At 37.9% G+C, this 22,029-nt stretch overlaps 2 protein-coding genes across 2 annotated transcripts; one reads left to right on the forward strand and one right to left on the reverse strand.

Moving 5' to 3' along the window:
* Positions 1-111: 111 nt before the first annotated feature.
* trmt11 (tRNA methyltransferase 11 homolog) lies at positions 112-18,890 on the reverse strand. The gene is made up of 13 exons (XM_038275791.1): positions 18,751-18,890; positions 17,416-17,481; positions 17,195-17,268; positions 17,034-17,115; positions 16,860-16,952; positions 16,643-16,777; positions 15,033-15,189; positions 14,393-14,473; positions 13,862-14,026; positions 12,517-12,589; positions 12,254-12,388; positions 5,349-5,469; positions 112-407 (listed from the first exon to the last, which is right to left on the reverse strand). Exons 1-13 carry the CDS (start codon positions 18,823-18,825, stop codon positions 267-269), a joined length of 1,398 nt encoding a protein of 465 aa, XP_038131719.1. The 5' UTR covers positions 18,826-18,890; the 3' UTR covers positions 112-266.
* Positions 18,891-19,294: 404 nt separating this feature from the next.
* Positions 19,295-21,345, forward strand: si:dkey-29b11.3 (actin-binding Rho-activating protein-like). Its single transcript, XM_038275927.1, has 2 exons — positions 19,295-19,407; positions 20,731-21,345. The coding sequence occupies exon 2, from the start codon at positions 20,749-20,751 to the stop codon at positions 21,262-21,264; it is 516 nt and encodes a 171-aa protein (XP_038131855.1). The 5' UTR covers positions 19,295-19,407; positions 20,731-20,748; the 3' UTR covers positions 21,265-21,345.
* Positions 21,346-22,029: the final 684 nt, after the last annotated feature.

Raw genomic sequence — 22,029 nt, forward strand, 5'->3', positions numbered from 1 at the left:
CTTACACCAGGATAGGTCATGATTTCTTTGAGCATTTAAAAACATTGCTTTTTCATCAAATATATTTACAAAATCTTTAACTTTTATCCATTATATATATTTACAGGCTAATTATAAAAAGGACAAGTTTTTATGCTTTTATTAGCAAAGTAGTACAAACAATAGGAAAATCTTTAAGATCAACAGCAGCGAAAGTTTAAAAAACATTTTCTACTTCTTTTGGAAAACTCAAAGAGATGGCTTGTTATTTTAAGGCCTTTGTTTCTTCACTTTCCACTGACGTCTGCTTTAGTGTCGTCCTTGCCAGACCTTTTGTTTAGTCCACTAAAATACTTCTCTCTGAAGGCGTTGTGTTTTTGGTAGCCGCTGAAGTGGGGGTCTGAAAGATGAGCCAGGCTGTCCAGCTCCTGTAGAAAGAAACAATATCTGAGTTATTGAGCTTAACACTTGGAAGTTACGCCTAAATTCATGCAGTTACTTAACAAAACTGTATAAAGTAATGAAAAATGTATATTACAGGTGATACTTTTGTTTGTGCCATAAAAATAAAAAAGGAATCTTGCATAGTTTCCATGTTTACATTCTGTTTGCATGACTAACACACATCAAGTGTTTCCTCGTAATAAGACATTTGTGTTGGCTGGACGTTAGCTGCTGATGTGCAGAGGCATCGGGGGAGGAAGAGGGAAGAGGAATAATGAGGTGAGTTGAGCTGGAAGTGCTGTAATATGTTTGCACCACCTCTCGTTTACTTACTGATGCTGCCAAGCAACCTGGAAACATTTTCCATGATCATGCAGAGGAAACAACCCCTCAATGAACCCAAATTAAAGAGCCCATATTATGCTCAATTTACAGCACACTCTTATTTTGGCAGACAACAGAAAATCTTTGCATGGTTTAATTTATGAAGAAAAAAAAGGTTTTGTTGCTGCACATCTTCACACCATTTTACAACCCTTCTTGTTCTTAAAGGGAAGCCTGCACAAAAAAAAAAAAAAAAAAAAAAAAAAAAACTAGCTCTGTCATTGCCTCCTTATTCTTTATAAACAAAACAGTAAAAATCAGGATTCACTCTGTATATATAAGACCTTTAAACACCATAGCTTTGTAGCATTGTAAGAGCTCAGATGGTATCTTTTATTACAAAAAGGCACCAACATAAAAATAAAACAAAAAACTTAATTTCCACATATTTAAAAAAAAATTATAAAATCAAAACATTTGTAAAATAACAACCTTAAAAAACTACTTCTATAACATGAAGATAAGACATTCAGAAGCTCAAACCTGATTATGAATGAATTAGGGTAGGGTAATAAAATAAAAAGATTATCAATGAATAGAATCTGCATTTGATGAAGCATTAGTCATTGGACAATCTGAATTTATTTCACCAGTTCCTCAGTCCTCTATAGTTCTGATAGACGTCAACCTGTCACCTCCTGATCTTAGGCGTATATTCAAAGCTGATTAAATGATTGTGTGATGCCACTCCCTGTAAATATTTGCGTTAGATATTTATTGTTTCAAGCACTTTTTATAGCTTGGATTTAGTTCCACTTTGAATTTAATTTAACTCCCAGAGAGGACTATTGAAATAAGAGTGAGTTTCTGTCATTTCTGAAATTTCTTTTTATGAAACTAAAGGGAGGATAAAAAAAAGGTTAAAATGGTATAAAAAAATATTTATTTTTAAACAATATCATTAAAATTGAAGCTTAAATGCGAAAGATCAGTGAAGAGATGAGGGAATACAAAAAAAAAAGAAAAAAAAGAGTTAGAAAAGATGGTATTTGTTGGTCTAAATTAATTGTCATTTCAATACCAGCCATTAGGTTCCTATTGTTGCTTATTCATGGCAAGAACTTCCCAGTAACATAAAATGATGCAAAGCAATGGCTCTCTGATGGTGTGTAAAACTAGAAACCAGCAGCAATTACGGAATGATTTCTAACAAACACCACAAGTATTAGATAAGTGAAAATACATGTATCCAACGTATAGCAATTCGGAGAGTAATGCTGAAGTACCTTCTCTGTGAGATAAACAAACATGGCTGCAGTTGCACGATATATACCAAACATATCACCCATAAACAGTGTGCACAATAATAATGTTTCACAGAGCTGATTGGAAAGTAGCGACTGACTTAATATCTTGCATTCATGTTTTATATTTAAGCATCTGCATGGATAAAGTCTTATTGAATGCAACAGACAGGTTTAAGTGCCAAAGATGCTTATAGTCGCACAGTGGGAAGATCAGCTCCATAAGAGAAGACTGATAGAAAAGTGGATTGAAACAAACTTTTATTGTCCCTTTAAATTTGTAACAATAATTTAAAGCTACAGTTTGTAGTAATTACAGGGATATACAGTCAGAAATGTAATATATTCTACATAACTATGTTATTTATCATCATCTACGAGCTCAGCCTCTTAACCTTAATATTTGCGTTGCCTTAGAATTCGTTATTTATAATTACATAGGAGCGGGTCTCGCAGCCATGGAGGCAGACATCTTTGCGCTACGGCAGCGCAGAGCCAACAAACTAGCGATTGCGAGATCGCCCATTACGCTCGAAAGTAACTACGGCAAGTTGAGAGAGATGAACTCAGACGGTACTGAACAATAGATGGCAGTATTAAAATTATCTATGTAAACAAACCTCATCACTTGAGAAGGTAGGTGATGCGGACGTCGTTGACGACATTTTGTCCCGTAACGCTCGCCGTACTGTTGGGGGGGGGGGGGGGGGGGGGGGCGGTGGGGGGGAGATGTTCATGTTGCTGCGGTCTGCAATCTGAACGTCAGATGTCGCTAAAAATTACACACTGTAGCTTTAATATCATATTATATTGAAATCTCTGGAAGTCCTCATTGTGTACAGTGCTAACTGCTCACAGAGGTAAAGACTGATAGAGGTAAATTTCTACATCATGTATTTTTATTTTCTTTTTTACTGAAATAATAAACTCCTCTTAAAGCAAGATTTTTAGACTTACTTCTCTGAACATTACACACATGGTGATGTCACCTCTGCTCACTATAGAGTTAGTCATTCGGTGCAGAAAAGCTGCAACTGGAATTTAAATCAGTTTTTCTCAGGGGATGAATAATTTTATCAATGTTTTACACTTTTAAGAGACAGTGGAAGAAGCCTTTTTTAAAGTACCTTAACCCCCCCCCCCTCACTTAATGTCAACTAGGGTGAAACTAATCAATCAGCTCCAATTTCCTTAAAGGCATACTATACAAGATTCCTTTGAAAAAATGGAAATGCACAACCCTGTACCCGCTCTCGGAGGGAACGCCTATTAAACGCTTGCGAGCATGATTGACAATAAGGAGGACCTCTTATTTTGATGATCCACCCGGTAAAAGAACATCCTCCACTATATCTTTAATTTCCAGTGTTCAGAGATGTTTTAGGTGAAACTGAACTTATCACTGGATCTCATTTTCCTCCAAGGTTCAGAAAATCTTTCAATGCTTCAAAGTGTTAATTTATACTTAAAAGCACAACCTTTCTGTTCATTTCAAACAAGTTTATTGTTTCATTAACATTGTTAGAGATTTTTCATGTTGTATGTGTGAAAAAAAACATCAGCATTGGCAGACTTAGACTTTACTCCACTTTATCCCTTGGGATCACTCTTTCAGGGAAATTCTTGTTCCAGTAGCTTATATAGAGTACAAAGAGTTAAAGCAATATGCCATTAAGGACAAAAAAATACAACAGACAATAAAAAAAGAGTTTTTATAGTTAAAAAAAAGTATAAATAAGAAAAATAGGCAGGCAAGGTTTTTAAACGTCGGCAATCAGCCAGAGAACTGAAATCCATGTATCCCTGATTAATATTTTTGATTATTCACCCCTGAATTTTGGCATTCAAGGACACTCTTAACTCTTGATAAAAAATGACTAATTAGCAGATATGTTTAAATGTGGATATAGAGTCTGAATCGCAACCTGACAAAGCACTGGATCCAGCATTTCTAAATGAAACGAGAGCTTTTTCTGATAGACATCATACGTTAAAAGCATTACCGCTACGTCATATTCCATAGAAAGTCAGAAACAATAACCAACACACGCACGTCAAAGTGGAGCAAACATTTGCTCGGGAAACATCAAACTGGGAAGCCTGATTAAAGCGAGCAAATGGAAGCTTTCTGAAACCCATTTGGAAAGAAAAGAAAAATGCAACCTGAGACAGATACCAGTCAGATAACATCACACAACTTTGTGTTTGTATGTGCACGTTATACAGCGCCGAGCAATTTTGTGGGTTTTGCAGTGGAGTGGATGTCAGATCCAAAGACGGATTGTTTTCCATACGATGTGTGATTAAGCCATTTAGGGGTTTCAGTATAAAAGAAAGGAGCCAATCACAGCCAGATGGCGAAGCATTTACAGCAGACAGAAATACAGACACCATCACTTCCAGTGGGATGTCATGTAAAAACAAACACACATACTACATATGCTTACTCAGAACATACTTACATGGTTACACATGCATAACACTTCGATAAAATACAATGAATGCATTAAGGAACAGGATGGCACACACATGTTTTCACTTTACGTACACGTGTCGCTGTTCAAGCACAAGCGCGCACACACATATATCAAACATTTCTGCTGCTCACAGCATGGCCCTAACCAATAATATGATCGTAAAGGAATGAACAATAAAAAAATATTACAGCAAATAGAAAACAGAAACTATGTCAGAGCGGTTTCTGTGCTTTCTTATTCAACTACTTCAATATTTTTATGGTTTAATGGATTATCCAAGTAATCTGACTGCGTGTTCATCGTTACGTATTCACTTTTTAAAAAACGGTGACTTGGAGCAAAAACGTCTAACCCTTTTTCAGATGCTTCTACCACAAGATGTTTTGGACCAACCATTTCAAAGCTAGACCATAGAGGACGCGTAGCTGACGTCAACCAATCATGTGATACACCCGACTCCTCCTCCTCGGACGGCAAAACAAACGGCTCGTACATTGAACATGACCAGCAGCTTTTTTTTTAGCTTTTGAAGCCACATCATCCGACATGCTGTGGGAATCGCTCCAAACAGAGGTCATATCGATATAAAGGGGGAATAGTTTGTAACGTTACATGGATTTTACAACCCAAATCAAATTAAATTAATGTTAGATTTTTCAAACTCATAAAGTATTTAACAACACAAGCAAAGTCAAACTGACCTGCAGAGGTTTAACAGGGTCAGAAAATATGGATCTTGACTATTTAGTTTTATTTGCTTTAACTAACACAGTGATTTGTAAATAAAAAACAAAAACAAGTCAGCTCCTGCCGTGATTACCTCTGGCTCTTTGATTTTTTCCATGGTGATTAGTCGTCGTGACGTGTGGCTGGAAAGCATCTGCTCGCAGTTGCTGATAAGTCGAAGACAAGGATGAAGGGGAACCATCTCCTCGCAGTACCTGCAAAACGAATCAAACAGACACAGTCAGCAAGGTGCTCATCTTCCAACAAGGCAATAGAAAAATGACAAAGTGGAAAAATTTCATCAGGATTATAAGTTAAGAATTTAAACCTAATGACTACAAATGTTTAGATTATTCAACTCGTAAAACGGTTCATCGCAAGGTTCTGTTTTCTCTGTGTTGCTCTCTTTCTCTAATAAACACCATCTGCTGTAGCCGCGCAGTGAGATCACGGTTTATGAAACTTTCTTGGGTGCAAAGAAGAAGATGGAAAAAGTGAATCTAAGCTGACAGGTTGACTGCTTGCTCCATCATCACCAGGCGAGTCCACGTTAAGGCCTATTAACCGAGGATGATGTATGTGTTTGCATATTTGTGTCAGTAGCACGTTCGCCACGCCGCCACCGGCGTAGCGACAGCCCTGACAATTCCAAGCCAGACTTTAACGTCACTGTTTGCCTTGGCCACATGTGGGACTGCCAGTGATGGGATGTTTGGTTGCTATGGGAACTGCTGGTGATGCGACCAAACTGTAATTCAGTCCTGCCAATCAAAAAAAGCCAGAGTGAAGTGAGGAGTCCGACATAACTGGTGTGAGTTCTCTGAGTGAGGGAAGAGCGGGTTTAACCCCACAAGGCTGTAAAGGGCTAGTTTATTTATACATCACATTTCAGTAGCAAGACAATTGAAACTGCTGTTCATAGGGAAAAATAAAAACAAAAGCACACTGCAGTGGAATAAAGGTAACACAAAAATGAAAGATAATATAAGTGAATCCGTAAAATAGTATGTTTATATAAGAAAATGATCAAATGATTGATCAAAATAAAAGCAAAGGTGGACAGATAACTTAAATTATATTTAGATTATGGATGAAACTGTTGATCAGAATAATCTAGATTAATAGATAATTGAATTAAAATCGTCAACCAACTTTTTAATCGATTGTTAACTGGATTGTAAAGACTCTAAAATTTGTCTTTAGCTGACAGAGTGACCCACCTTGAGAAGCATTTATACCAAAATTATTTTAAAAAAATAAAGATTTTGCTTTAAGAGTAAAAAATGTTTTATTTTTCTGTCAATATGCTCTATCCAGAACTCTTAAAAAAATCTTCTTTAAGGAACCTTTGGCAACCCGGTTATTATTGGATTAATCAAAAAAAAAATTATCAAAATCAATTTGAAAAATAAGTTAGTTAGTTGCAGCCCCGGATAGCATAGTCTAGGCCACATTAACCAAATATGTTTTTAAGTTCAATTTAAAGCAATTTTTTTCCTGGGAGTTTATTCAGGATTAGTGGCACATCTTTTCTCTGAGATGCAGGGAGACACTGTAACAGAAAAATAAGCAATGTATTGAAAACATCAATTTAACTCTAAGAGGCTGTTCATCAGCTGAATTCAAGTCCAAACAATTAAAAGCTAAAATGTGGATTTCATGTTATTTTAGGTAAAATTTTCCACAGTCCAGGCTTGGCGGTCCATCAACACATAGGACAATACTAGACCCAAATGCGGGACATTACTGGGGCTTTAGCATCTTTGAAGTAAGCACTTACAAAATAAAAATACGTGTTGTAAAAGTCCACATCTCCTTTAATGGCATAAAAAAAAAATGCTTGTTTATTGTTTTGCAGAGGAGAACCAAATATGGGTCACTGAAAGGTGGAAGAAAGTTGTAAAAATGTAACCTTGATGGTCCCCATGGCTTCAAAGGCTATTGGCATGATTTGGGTGGCTGATTTTAGATGAACAGTAGAGCTTCAGGTTGCATAGGGGCGTCAAACAGCAGCTGGCTATGAAGGTGGATCAGGAGGCCTTGCTCCACACTGAGGGCCATCGCCTGTCTGGTGATTACTGGGTTTGCAACAAGGCAAAGCCACTACACCTGGCTGAAACCAGACTTCTTCCTGGGGAATAATATCAATCTTTTGGACAATCCTGATTTAAATCCCATTTAGAACAACTGGGGATGATTGGGAAAGAAAAGTTTACAAAAACAGACCTGTTCTAAACAGCGGACGGAGATACAGTCATTAAAATCCTTAAAATCCTCTAAACCTACTGTAACAAACATGCATTGACTGTGATGAACAAGAACAATTAAGCTACTTATCACTGAGTCTTCATTTGACACTTAGATTTATGTTTTCAGTTTTTTTTTAGAAACAATTAAATGATCAGCAGCCTCATTTATTTCAATTTGCAAAAACAGGCTTGTTATAAAGCTTTTTTTCTTTTGCTTTGTGTGCCTTTTTTCGTACTACTTACAACCTTCTTAAAATCTGATGGTAACAAAAGAACCCCAAGCATTTATAAGGAAGCAGCAGAGTAAGAAGTGCAAGTAGTTGCCTAAAGGCTTTCAATGCAACCATGTACTCCCATCTTTTAAACAAGGCAGTTCCAGATAACAAATTCTAAACTTAATGTATTCAGAAAAAAAAATACAGCTTTCTTACCCATTTCTTTTAGAATGCACATACAATCATTTGCTCAAAGAAAGTTGCACTAGGTTTTATTCATTGTTCAAGGCAGCATGTTGTTAAGAAAACCCCCTGCTGCTGCTAATCTTATTATTTAAGTCCAGATGGTGTTTCCTCCTACACAGGAAGGTTAAAATCAGTGATGGAAGAGCAGAAGCCGCAAACTTTTAAAGAGAAACCTCTATAAAAGGTGAGGAAATGCACTAGGTTGCCAAAAGTATTGGTCACCTACTGAAATAAATGAAATAATAATTATATGGTGTTCCAGACACCTCCATTGGCCACAGGTGTATAAAAACAACAACCCGAACATACAGTCTTTATATATGTGAGGCAATAAGTCATTCTCAGGAGCTCAGCGAATTCCTGTATAGTCATGTAAATGGAGGCCACCTGTGCGACACGGCTAAAAAACAACTGTACGTAGTATTATTATAAGACAGGCAGGCAGGCAGGTCAACAGAGTTGTAGGCCAGGTAAACCGATGGGGACTTTTACACTTCATGTGGCCTTCAGTGCAGGGGAAAGGTGCATGAAATGGGTTCTAGCTGCATCCAGACCATCTAGAGGACTCTGAAGCAGTTTTCAAGAGCTGTGCTTGGTCACTTAGATCAGTGGAAGAATCTCTAAAAACTTCAACTACCGAGAGCTTTTGAACAGTTTCATGCTGTCAACTTTGTTGGAACAGTTTGGAGATGCCCACCCTTCTCTTTCGACATGACTGTACACCAGTATACAAAGCAAGGTCTGTAAAGACATGGATGAGAGAGTTTTGTGTGGATGAGCTTGACCGGATTTGACCTCAACCTGATAGAATTTTTTTGGGGGCTGAATGAAAACGAGAACTGAGAGCCAGGCCTTCTCGTCCGACGTGGGTGTACCACTTTACAAATGTGCTTGTTTGAAGAATGGTCAAAATAAATCCTTTAAACACTCCTATGGTCCTAACCATGTGGACCTTCCAAGAAGAGTTGAAGCTGCTATAGCTGCAAAGGTTTGACCAATGTTATATTGAACTCTATAGATTAAAAGGGGATTTCACTTAAGTTCATATTTGAGTTACGGTAGATGAGGAAATACTAATGGCACCACAGTACATCTTGTTGCAAATGCAAAACCCATATTAGTAGCATTTTAACAGGGAGAGCTAGAAAAGAACATCTTGTTAGTAAGAACAAGGAGTGCAGTCATGTTTACCTTAAAATTGGTTTCAAGATTTCTTGATATCTAGTTTAGTTTGAAAACATTGGAAATCCTGAAGACTTTCTGGCATTGCTCATCTAGAAAGGGACTTATGCTTTGACCTGTATCCCAGTGATGTAAAATATATGTTGAAGGATTTGTCATGTATGACTTCGAAGGCCAAAAACCGATCATCGAAAAAAAGAAACAAATAAACAAAACATCAAACTTCACAGCATTGGCGTTCTCTGAACAATGCACCATTTATATCTATGCATCACTTGTTTATGCTGCAGTTGAGTAACTTTATGGCAGGGATGACTGATGCAATGTCATCCATCTCCATCGTTACGCTGAATGTATTTTTCAAGAGCAAAAACGGAGTCAAGTTAAAGCAGTTCAGCATAGTCTAGACACTGTCTTTTGGTGAAAGGACTTTGTGTCACCTGTCATCCGACACACACACACTCCAAACCCCCCCTCACACACACACATGCCACACTAACAAGCACCTTATTGAAGCAGCCGTTCTTTCATATTTTGGTCGGTGGGTGATTGAAACCTGATATGGCCCCAGATTAGGCCCAAGAGACAGACCACGTCTGGGCTTACACACACACAGACACAAACATTCACAAAACACAAAGGTCAGCCTGCAGACCATAGAGGCAGATAATTCATATATCTGCCCTGCCTGCCCAGCCTCACATGTTTATTTTGGCACAGCCCCGGTTCCTGAGGACCCATGGGATGACGTGTGAACATGATGGCACAAACATAAGCTCCAATGCAAGACCACACACGCTCGCGCATGTATAAAAATATATACTGGGTAAGCAAAGGGCTTTTATGACTGCGGCTCTGTGCGCTCCCTTCCTCTTCCAAACTCCGATCATAAACTACATGATGCATGATTATCTTATCTCCTTCAAAAGCTTGTAATCAGTGCTCAGAAGGATCTGCAGCTCTTTGGGGTTTCCCTTTCCCTATAAGGTCCATTTATGCCTCAGTCTGTTGTGGTTCACACCTTACCAGCCAAACACCTGCACTTCTTCCCGCTGACATTGCACAGAGCTTTTAACAATGATGGACTTTGTTTCAGAGGAGCCATCTTGCACAGGCAACCTGTAAAGCAGCTCAGCAGTGTCAGTTGTGGTTAACTGAGGCCCAGCTGTTTCACTAGAAACACCTCAACACACCTGTACATTATTTTGTACTAACACTGTCATTTACACAGGTGGTTTTCTAAAGGCGATTTGAGGGAAAGCGTGACTGCAACAAAGGGCGCACTGAGAAAACTAAACAGGTACAAATTAAGAAAAGGGCTTTGTGAAACAGCCCAAGAGTGCTTTCTATTTAGCTTTGATTTAAACCGTATGTAACATTTTAATTAGCTGTAAGATGAAGGGGAAAATGAACAGCGTAAACTTTCTTTAAAAAAAAAAAGAACAAATAAAGCAGCTAAGGTTTATGGTGTGACACTGCCCCCTATTGGTATAAGTTATTACCAACATCTGAGATGGTAGATCCTCTTAGAAACAATTTCTACAATTGTGCTGCTTAAGAGAGGCTGAATGTTGGCTTAGCTCTGCTATTTAATTTACTTTGGGATCAATGAAATGTTTTTAGAAATGAATTTAATTTAAGGTGGCTTAAGTTGGCTTAAAAAGTATCTAAATGGTATGATCACAAAAAAAAACTGCCATGCTTTACAGAGTCCCTTAAACGTGACTCTTTGCACATTGCAAACCAGTGGGTTGGTGATATGTGGAATAAACTTACATTGAATTACTGAATGTTACTTTTAAGCTGTAGAATTACTTTAATATATGAAAACGTTTTTTGTTTACCAAGGTTATCAATGATTCAAAAAAAGGGCATAATTTCATACAGTAAGATGTTAGCTTTAGTACATGTAGAAATGGACCTGAGACTGCGAGTCTGTGAAGGAGACATCTCATCACAGAGGCTGAAAATTAAAAGCTGTAGCTGGTAGCAGATGCACATTGGTCATGTCGGGTGTGTTTTGTCGGGTGTGTTTTGGTCTTTACAAATGCTGCAGTGGGTTTGTGTTCTCTGGGCTGATGAATCATCCATACCTGGCTATGAAATGAAGGAGTCTGGGTTTATAACCAGTGCAGTTTGATGCAGAGGGAAATACGGTGCTAGGTTGTTTTCAATTAAGGGCTTCCAGATACAAAGGCATTTTAAACAACTTCACCCTCCCATCCTTTAATAAAACAGTTTTGTAAAGGCTCCCTAAGTTTCTAACATGGCTGGCCACCAGTGTAAAAAAGAAAGGCCCATAAAGACATTAATGAGAGGATACTGACTTGCCTCTTCAAATCAACTGCAACTCAACTTTTTCTATGTCTGCTTCTGTCTCCTTAAACCACAGTCGGCCTCGGTAGATGGCCGCTCACACTGAGCCTGGTTCTGCTGGAGGTTTCTTTCTGTTAAAAGGGAGTTTTTCCTCTCCACTGTCGCTACAAGCATTCTTGCAGTGAGGAATTGCCTTCTAGTCGATAAGTTGAAGCAATCAACTGGTTTTCTTTGATAGAAAAATTTGAATCAACCTGACTCCATGATCTGGTTGAATTGTCTGTGTAAAGCGCCTTGGGATGACGTGTTGTTAATTTGTGCTATATAAATACACAGAATTGAATTGAACTGAACGCCTCTGGGATAAACTGAAGAACGAGAGCCAAGCCTTCAACTTTAGTGTTTGACCTTACAGATAAGCACCACAGAAAATGGTCATAAAATCCCAATAAACACATATACAAAAAATTCCTTCCAAGAAGAGTACAAACTGTATGAAGGCAGAGCAGTAACCTCAAACACATGTAGCAGTTTTTCATGTTTTTGTCGTAGATTTGAAATTGTTTTCATTATTTTAAGAATAGTAGAAACTCTGGTTTGTAGGTTTCTGTTTATTGTTTGCGTTTCTCGTTGCCTCCAGCGCTTCTCTTATGTAAAGGCTTGGATCGCCCTCTTTCTGTACAAAAGGTGTTCTATAAACACAGACAGCTCAAATGGCTTTTGCCTTTCTGTGGGTTATACCACACATTGGAAATGACTGTTTCTCATTATAAGGATGTATGTTTACTCACTCTGGCCTGTATACAGGCAACCAATAGACAAGCCTCCCACCCAAGACGAGGTGGTGGGCAGAGAAGTTTAACAGATCTGTAAAGATGTCACTAAGGTGGTACGCCTGCGAGACAGGTACGTGGGACTCAGGGTATCTGTGGAAGAGATTAAAACGAAAAAAGGTTCAGAAAACTTTAAAAAGAAATGACTTTGTCATATAAAATGGAGATTTTTAAGTCAACCTATATTCAGCATAATGGTGTGCAATCTCAGTGCGACTTACGAGCCATCGGGGGATTTAATTGTGTCCTTATGGGAGCCAGTTCTTCTCGTTGACTCTCGGATGCCATATGGAGCTAAAAAAATAATAAAAATAAAAAAGCATAATAAAAACATTTTAGGACATATTTTAATGAAGAAAAAAAAACTCAGGCTTATATTGGGCCCCTTTTGTGTTATGCATCTTTCAAATGTGTTTGTTGCATGTGTAAAAATTAAACAAACATTTTGCTACATCACCAAAAGCATGCTGCTCTGGTATTATAACTGTACTCCCATGTATGCAGGTGTTTCAGTATTTTTAGACACTTTAAAGGAAAATATGCCTCTATTTTTTGACATAAAAAGATTTTTTGCCATATCTGGCCCACAAGCCTCTAGTTTGACACCTATGGTTTAGAACAACATGCAAAATCTTTAGAATTATCTGCTAGATTTTTAAAACCATTGAATATCTTCCAAGAAGGAGCAACATCCACGTTGACCCAATGACGGATTTCAGTTTTTCCAAAGAGGCCAAAGGATTTTTATTTCTTTCTTTAAAATGTTCAGATTATTCATTAAAGGTCTAGTTAACCTCTACTGTGAAAGTGGGTGTTTTCTGTTTTAAACTTTTTACAAATAATTAACTGTTTAAAATGTCTGATGGCTGGCTGCTCGCTTGCTGGAAGAATTCAGAGACACCATTAAATGCAGCACATTAATGATGCAGCATAGGTCAGGACTCCACAACAACAACAAGAACAAAAAGAAGTGTTTTTTTAACTGCGTGCAGAATCACACCACAATCTCAAAAAGATGCAAACTAAAGAGGCTAAAGGCAGCTAGTAGACCTTTCCACTAGGGCTGAAACAATTAATCGGATTAATGGTAATTAATCAATTACGGAAATAATCGTCAACTAATTTAGTAATTGATTTATTGTTATCTAGAGAGTAGAGACTCTAAAACATGCCTTTAGGTGACAGAGCGACCCACTTAGAGCAGCAATTATACCAAAATTGTTGTTTTGTTTTTTTTATCTGTTAACATTTTGCATTTAAAGGTTAGGGTTAAAATCCATCTGTCAATATGCTCTATCCAGAACCCCTTAAGTGGAACCATTTGAGTTTCACCTGGTTTGATATCATAAAAAGTCTTCTTTAAGGAACCTTTCGCGATCTGATTATTAATCGATTAATTGGAAAAACAAACAACAGATTAATCTATTTGCAAAATAATCCTTAGTTGAAGCCTTAATTTCCACCCACTTGATTTGTTCAACCTATTACTTCCTGAATTACACCCAGTGACTTCACATCTTCTGCCATCTTTGTTTGTTTCTTTCAGAGAATGAACTGAAAACCTACGGTCTGTAATGATGGCGTCAAACAGAGCAGCATTCCTCCACACCGGCTTGGATGCATCAGACACCATCACGTCCACATACATGCTCTCTGTTCCGTACTGCCGCAGGTTGGCTCTGATGTTCTCATCCGGACCTCGCCACTTCTGGTTTTTACGACTGGAGCGACCTACGGCAAAGAACCAAAACTATATGAATACACTTAACATTTTCTCTGCAAAAAATTTAAATATAAATAAGTAATTTTTTTATGTGTTTTTTTCTTGAATTGAGGAGATAAATGCAACACTTTTCCAATAGAACAAGACAATTTATATTTAAAATATGAAAAAAAAAAACAATTGCATTGTCTTATTTCAAGTACATATTATCTAATTATCTTATTTTTAAAGTAAAGAATAATTATTCCATTGGCAAATCATCTTATTTACCTACTCAAATTATGGTAAATACACTTAATTTAAGAAATTTGTACTTATTTCTAGATTGTTTTTGCAGTCAGGAGGCACAATATCTGCAGCTGAGAGAGACGAACCTTTTCCATGAATGGTGTTGTAGTCAATGTCTGTTCCACACACATATGCTCCAAAATGAGAACATGATACCAACAAGCTGCCTGAGACCAGATGAGACAAACAGTGAGAACATGTTCCTGATAAAAATCACGCTCCAAAGATGTTTATCCAACCCAATCTTATTTGTTAAGCACTTATAAACAACCACAGCTGACAAACGTGCTGTACCGGAAAATAAATTAAACATAAAACATTACAGATTAAAGTCAAAACCGCTAAAACATGAGTAAAAGCGGTCACAAAATCAAAACAATAAAACTGGGTAAAAGATAAAAAAGTATCAAATAAAGCCCACTGTCTTGCTCGGTGTCAAAAGCCAAAGTGAAAAGGAGGGTTTTGATAAAAGATTTAAAAAAAGGTCAGAGAAGAGGCCTGTCTGATTTGCTGAGGTAGGTCATTCCAGAGATTTGAAGCTGCAACAGCAAAAGCACGGTCACTTCTAAGCTTCTGCTTAGTTTGAGGCTCTCTCAGGACCAGCTGACCTGAGGGAGCGAGCAGGTGTGTAAGGATGTAGCTCAGAGAGGCACGACGGGGCGAAACCATTCAGGGATTTAAAAGAAAATAAAATCATTTTTAAAAGTAAATTCAAGATGAACCTACCTGTGCCTACAAATGGGTCAAAAACCAGGTCGTTCTCTTTGACCATAGCATGGTTGGCCATAATGAATGATAGGCCGGCATCCATGCTGGTGTTTCCGATGAAATGTCTGTTCTTCACACTGTAGGAGCGAATCAGTTCCCGCTGACCGTCTGCTATCTGGGTATTAAAAACAAATGCCATTACCCCACATCTTAATGTAGTCTACAGCACCTTTGAACCCATTGATTTCTTCATTTTAATGTATATACATTAATGTCAGAGACTGAACTAAGTAGTGTAAAAGGTTGCTATAATAAATCTGAAAGAGATGCAGTTGTTTTTAGCACCTTTTGCTCTGATACATCTAGTCTAAAATAAAAATCAATCAATTGGCCTAAAACTGTGGATTGTGGCCTACTATCAAAGATTTGTTTATTTAACAAAAAACACAAAACTGAAACAGCACAACATCTGGTGGCAGCATTATGCTACAAGGGTGCAAGGATTCCTTCAGTTGTGACAAGAAAACTATGCAGAGTTGACGTGAAGATGAAATGTTGAATTATGCTTGATACATGTAAAATCTTTGCAGAAAATAAGCCGCCTGTCAAGGCGTGTAACTTTTATACTCTCTGGGGCTTTTTCCTCATTCTGGACAGCTCCAGGGGGGCTGACCACACCACAGTACATGAAGCACTAGAAAATACAGCCGTTTACAACTTTATCAAAGCATCTTCATGCCATCCGAGAGTGATTTTCATTTCTTTACAGGAGTTTTTCCACAATCTGTTGATAGTGGGTTCTGGATAGATATTTATAGGCTTAATGTCACAGGATCTCTCTAGTTGGATACATTTGCCAAACCTTGGCAGTAGGAGCTGTTGCATGGCCACCTTTTTTTTCTATGCAGATCTGTGTGCACAGTTGGTAATTTGCTAGGTTCGCGGAGCGGTAATTCTGTCTGCACGGGTGCCGCGAAGAGGGGTGTGGAAGCCAGAAATAAAGTAACATGGCAAGGTGGCCCTCGGGAATGCGTCAAGCATAAACCAGGCTGAATGAAACTGCATACAGGGATGCAGCACAATAAAACTTGTATGAGGTTTTCACAGAACCTTAGGACAGAGTGGGAACACCAGCTTCCAGTAGGATGATGAGCATAAATGGCAGCCAAAACTGCAAACTGAAAAAAAGGTTATGTTTGCATATGTTTGCTGTTGTTTAATTTATGTTTAGGTTATTAATTTTACATTTATTTGCACTCTTATACAACTAGCATATGCAATCCTGTTGAAAAAAAAAACATTTTCCATATTGAGATTGAAAAAGGAGAGATTTTCCGGTTAATAAAAAAAATCTTAACCTCATTAACTACATAATTTTTTTTACTCACGTGGTATCAATAATGGCATATAGTTTTGTATACATATAGTTAGAAGTATTAGTATTCTGAGAACCTAAATACAAATGGAAACATTTGCACGCCACACTTTTTACATCACCTATTTGAAACTGAAAACCCTATTTATCTTTTTTCCTTTCTCTAAAAAGAAAAATATGTAATGGAGTTTTATAGCCGAAAAATGACAGGAGTAAAGGGATGGATGCTTTTGTGGGGGGTGTTATATCTCACCAATCTGCCAAAGTAGATGTAGTTTGGAAGCTCAGGGATGTTGTTGGGGTCTGTACCATAATCCTCCAACAAACAGAAGGTGAACTGGGGGTTCTTTAGGTTCACTGTGCCTTCAAATGGAAGGTAATCCATGGCCTGGTGAACAGAGTAAGATTAACAAAGTATTTTTACCCAGAGACAAAGACACTGACACTTCCACCACTGTTTCAATACTCACATCAATCTTTTTAATTCTTTCTTCAAACAGCAAGGTTTTGTTAAATGTGTAGACATTTATTTTGTATGTAGAGCCTTTCTGCATGTACGGACTCTGTAGGGAAATAAAGGAGAATAAAAGACAGAGTTGGAATTCACTGGAGGTAAACTGTACTCTACACCGAAGTTTACACACCATTTTCTCTTGTGGGTAGCTTAACAGGGATGTCCTGAGTTCACTGTGTGATTGTCCATGGCCCCAGAGTTCAAAAGCAGACCTGAAAGGACAAGACGGAAGTCACACTTTTTTTTCCAACCCCATTTGTGGATAAATTTCACCAGAAATTACACACTTACTTTGAACAAACAGATCTGTCCATAACGCTGCAAACATCTTCCACAGACAAACCTTCCAAGCACCAGAAAGGAGACTAAAAAGAACGAAGAAGGGCTTTGATCATGAGAAAGTAGATAGGACAGTGAAAAAGATATTCTGATCTAAGTGCTATCAAACCACCTGTTAACTCAAACAGACAAATCAGATGGAGAAAAAAAAAGTGCACATATTGAAATCTGACCTGTTCTTTGAAGTTTACACAAGGATGGAATGGTTTTGACCTGAGAGCAAGAAGAGCCTTAATTTCCTGTAAGAATCAGGACATATAATAAGAACACATCAGGACTTTATTGCTTTAACAAGAATCCTCAGAGGCAGACCACAATATAGACATAGAAAAGAACATTATGACAGGAAAAAAAAAATGCCCTCATGTTTACATCATAGAAGTTCTAAATAACATTTGGGGAACCTTTAAACTGTTCTGTAAAGCTTCTCAGATGCCCTTCTTTGAACAAATTCTACCCCCAGGTTGTTTTCTTTGGAATAGAACAGAAAATCCCTTTATTGTCAAACAATGAGGAAATTGTGTTGATACAGCACCAAAATGTTACAGCAGAAGTGGTAACACAACGAGGACCTTAGAAAGTGTATAAAAATAACAGAATAGGTAGCAGAGTAAGGAAAATAACAAATAAGTACTGTACTGTACAGTGTTTATACAATATAAATGCTCTGTATCTGGAGAGTAAATAATCAAACAGATTTGGACATTTTTACAGTAATGGATATGTAAAAAATGGCAGCAACATTAGATGTGCAAAATGACAGCAGCATGTTATTTAACTGCCTAAGACAGAAACTGTGAAAAAACAGTGGTAGATATAAAGTCTTCCAGCTGCTGAGAGGAAGGATCTGTGATAACGCTCACTGGTGCATTTAGGGTGCAGCAGGCTTTGAGTAGTAGTAAGTGCTGTTGTTACTTTCATGAATCCTTCAGGGTGTTTCCCCTGAGTGTTAAAACTTAACATATGAATTAATACTGAGGAAAAACCTCTAAAGGGACCCCAAATGTGGTACTGTGAAGTTAAACTAATGTAATGTTACTTGTAGGTTCACTGAAGTTTAGGCAGTACAGGTATAAATAAACCCTCAGGAAACTTTTCAAGTCTTCCCTTGAAGCTGATATAAATTATACATTGTTAACGTTGTGCTTTACCTTCAATGGAACTTGACGAAGAAACTAGTAAAATTATCAATTAAATTCATATCAACAGATTCAACAAAACGTTTCCAAGATGTTACAGAGTAATTCTGACCGCATGGAAAGGAAGTTTATGAACAAGCATGAATCGATTAAGTCCAAGTATGCAGGTAAGGGGGAAAAAAACAAACAACTGAAGTGTTATCATCTACAGTTCCCACATTCCGATTTATTTAAAAGGTGAAGCGGAATGTTCACATTAGCATTTAGCTAACCTTTTACAACAAGAGTGAATTAAATCACATTGATTTAAGTCGTAAAATTAAATGCAGAAGATAAACAGACATTTATATGTGGGGGAAAAAGCGTTACCGGCAATCTAAATTCTAGATTATCGTGAGCAAGATGGAATAGATACTGAAGGCATGATCTGTTGGACGCGGCCATGACGGGTACGCTTTCAAAACAAGTCCGGGGATAACTGGACTATCAATATATGGTTCCGCTTGTTGACAGCCTGCGAATTGAGACGCAGCCATAGCCTTAAATGGCAGAATTATGCGACCTCCGTTCTCCATGATACGCTGTCTAATATGAACCATGTTACCGGTTTAGTTTTACATCTTAACCGATGCAATCATTTTTAGCTTTATTAGTAATACATCTCACATTAAAAACACAGACTATATCGATCTATGTCAGGGTTTCATTCATTCATTAAATAAGTATATTATAAATTATAAGAAACTTTTGCTGGCCTGAATAGGACAGAAAAAACAGTTTCTTCTTCAGTGTTTAATCTCCTTTATTTCATGAAGACGGCAGATAAGACGCCTTTTCAGAGCGCTGTCTGATTGGCTGAGGGGACACGTCCTCCACCCCATTGATGGATACGGATGTCAATCAAATGGGCTTTCATCTGGATCTGAAAGCGACTGTCAGCAAAACTGTTGCGTTAATAAACTGCATCAGGTGGACAACCGGGAAGTCCTGAGGTTTGGCCAGATATGGAAAGATAGAACCAGTCAGGTGAGATTTAATCTGTCATATGCGATTTGATTTATAAACTCTGAACTTTTGAGAAATTGAAAATAAAGATGAGTAAAAGTAAAGACTAATAATGTTTTTTTTCCAGCTTGTTTGTAATATAATGTACTTTTTATATATTTTTTTTGTTTTCCTTGCAGGATCAGATTTTATTGTCAATTAAATTCTTTGGTCAGATTGCACTTTCTTGCTATAATCAGCATACTTTTTTTCCACTAAAAGGTGTTTTAAAGACACATAATCGTTTTTTTTCTCCTCAGTGTTTGACATTTAATCAGATTAAACTCTTACAGTTCCAAGTTCAGCTCAGATGACCAAAACTGAACATTAGATTTTAAGTTTCCATACATTCTTTACATGCTTAGGAGGGTGCTGTCAAAGCTTACATCCATCATGGAAAACATCTGAACCAGACTGTAGAGGAGCGGAGCTGCTCCTTTAGTGAAAGACTTTTACACCCTTTCTGTAAAAAGGAGCGCTACCGAAGGTCATTCATCCCTGCTGCCATCAGACTTTACAATGCGGCACTATTATTGCAATGACTTGTGCAATAACTAATGTGCAATGACTATTTTTAATACCCTGTGCAATAACCAGTTTTTATGTTTAATACACATTGTAATAACTATATATATATATATATATATATATATATATATATTTAGAGAAGCCAATTAACCTAACAGTCATGTTTTTGGATTGTGTGAGGCGGCCAGAGTACCCAGAGAGAACCCATTCATGCTCAGGGAGAACATGCAAACATGCACTCCAACTTCACTCCATGCAGAAAGACCCCGGGCTGGGAATTGAACCCAGAACCTTCTTGCTGCAAGGTAGTAGCCCCTGAGTAGCCCCTATAAAAATACCTATTTATGTAAATACCCATTTAAAACCCTGTGCAATAACTTTGAGTAATAATGTTAAATAAGAGACTTCAGCTGTTATATATATAAGGACGTTTTCTTCCCTTTGACACCTTCTTTTTGACTATTGAGCCAATAAAACGAGCACATTTCTCCCCTGTGAGATCAATAAAGTCAATCAATCAATTTACTTGTAATTGGCAGCATATTTGCCTTCGTACCGGGTAGGGCAATTCTTTAGGGTTTCCTTTTATCAAAAATTCTCTTAATATTTTGCTGGCATTTTGATCCAATCCTCCTAGACAACCATTTCCACACCTTGTCAGCGATGTTCACAGATTTTATGTGTAGATAAGATCAGGACAAAAATAATAGCTCCGCTGTTGTTGAAAGTTGATCATTTTAATCCTAATTAATCCTCATCCTTCTTTTTTGTGTTCAGAAATAACTGGAGTGAGAAATGGGGACCAACAGCCAGAGGAGCAACGAGGCGGATGTCAACGCTCAGTGTGGCGAGGACAGTGCGATGCCCATTGTTTCTGTAAAAGGTTTGAAAGAAAACTGGCAGAGGTGGTCCAATGAGCACCAGGAGAACCAGAAGCTCAATCCCTTCAGTCACGATACCAGACCAAGTGTAGTGGCCCCTCAAAGGGGACAGGATGACTACGGGAGACCCCAGAAGGGCTCTCTGACTGAGAAACGTGGGAAGGAGGCTCACACACACATCGGCAGAGAGGTCCAGAAGCTGTGTGAGGTGATAAGGAACATAGGGGAACTAAAAGAGGAGGATGGAGACGGCGGCCAGAGAAAAATGATCATGGTTGAATTTGGGAAACTTTTTGAACATTATGTGACCATTTCCAATACCCTAGTGGGAATTCTTTTACGAGCCAGAAAACAGGGACTGGTGGACTTCAAGGGGGAGATGCTGTGGCAAGGGAAGGATGATCATGTAGTTATCACTTTGCTGGAATAAGCAAATGTTCGGGTTTGTTTCTATCTCTTGATTCATGTTGTACATATGAACGCTACAACTACACACTGTGGAGAGACTGGAGGTGGCCACAATGACTTAAATTAGAGGTAAAAGCCAGTAAATTAGAATATTTTGAAAAACTTGATTTATTTCAGTAATTGCATTCAAAAGGTGTAACTTGTACATTATATTTATTCATTTCACACAGACTGATGCATTAAAATGTTTATTTCATTTAATTTTGATGATTTGAAGTGGCAACAAATGAAAATCCAAAATTCTGTGTGTCACAAAATTAGAATATTGTGTAAGGGTTAAATTTTGAAGACACCTGGTGCCACAAACTAATCAGCTGATTAACTCAAAACACCTGCAAAGGGCTTTAAATGGTCTCTCAGTCCAGTTCTGAAGCCTACACAAACATGGGGAAGACTTCAGATTTGACAGCTGTCCAAAAGGCAACCATTGACACATTGCACAAGGAGGGAGACACAAAAGGTTATTGCTGAAGAGGCTGGCTGCTCTCAGAGATCTGTGTCCAAACACATTAATAGAGAGGCAAAGGGAAGGAAAAACTGTGGTCAGAAAAAGTGTACAAGCAATAGGGATCACCGCGCCCTAGTCAAGATTGTGAAAAAAAAATGTGGGGGAGATTCACAAGGAGTGGACAGCTGCTGGAGTCAGTGCTTCAAGATCCACCACCAAGAGACGCTTGAAAGACATGGGTTTCAACTGCCGCATACCTCGTGTAAAGCCACTGTTGAC

Source organism: Cyprinodon tularosa, unplaced genomic scaffold (assembly GCF_016077235.1).
Source record: "Cyprinodon tularosa strain WSP-4 unplaced genomic scaffold, ASM1607723v1 ctg98, whole genome shotgun sequence".
In the NCBI taxonomy this organism is placed as follows: Eukaryota; Metazoa; Chordata; class Actinopteri; order Cyprinodontiformes; family Cyprinodontidae; genus Cyprinodon; species Cyprinodon tularosa.

Bases quoted from the DNA above. Each gene is read 5' to 3' on its own strand.
- si:dkey-29b11.3 (XM_038275927.1), top strand. From the start codon at position 20,749: ATGGGGACCAACAGCCAGAGGAGCAACGAGGCGGATGTCAACGCTCAG.
- trmt11 (XM_038275791.1), bottom strand. From the start codon at position 18,825: ATGGCCGCGTCCAACAGATCATGCCTTCAGTATCTATTCCATCTTGCT. The intron at 16,778-16,859 runs GTGAGTATTGAA...TCTGTTCACCAG, and splicing joins AAAGAATTAAAAAGATTGAT to GCCATGGATTACCTTCCATT. The intron at 5,470-12,253 runs GTGAGTAAACAT...TTCGTTTTGCAG, and splicing joins TTGCCTGTATACAGGCCAGA to GTACTGCGAGGAGATGGTTC.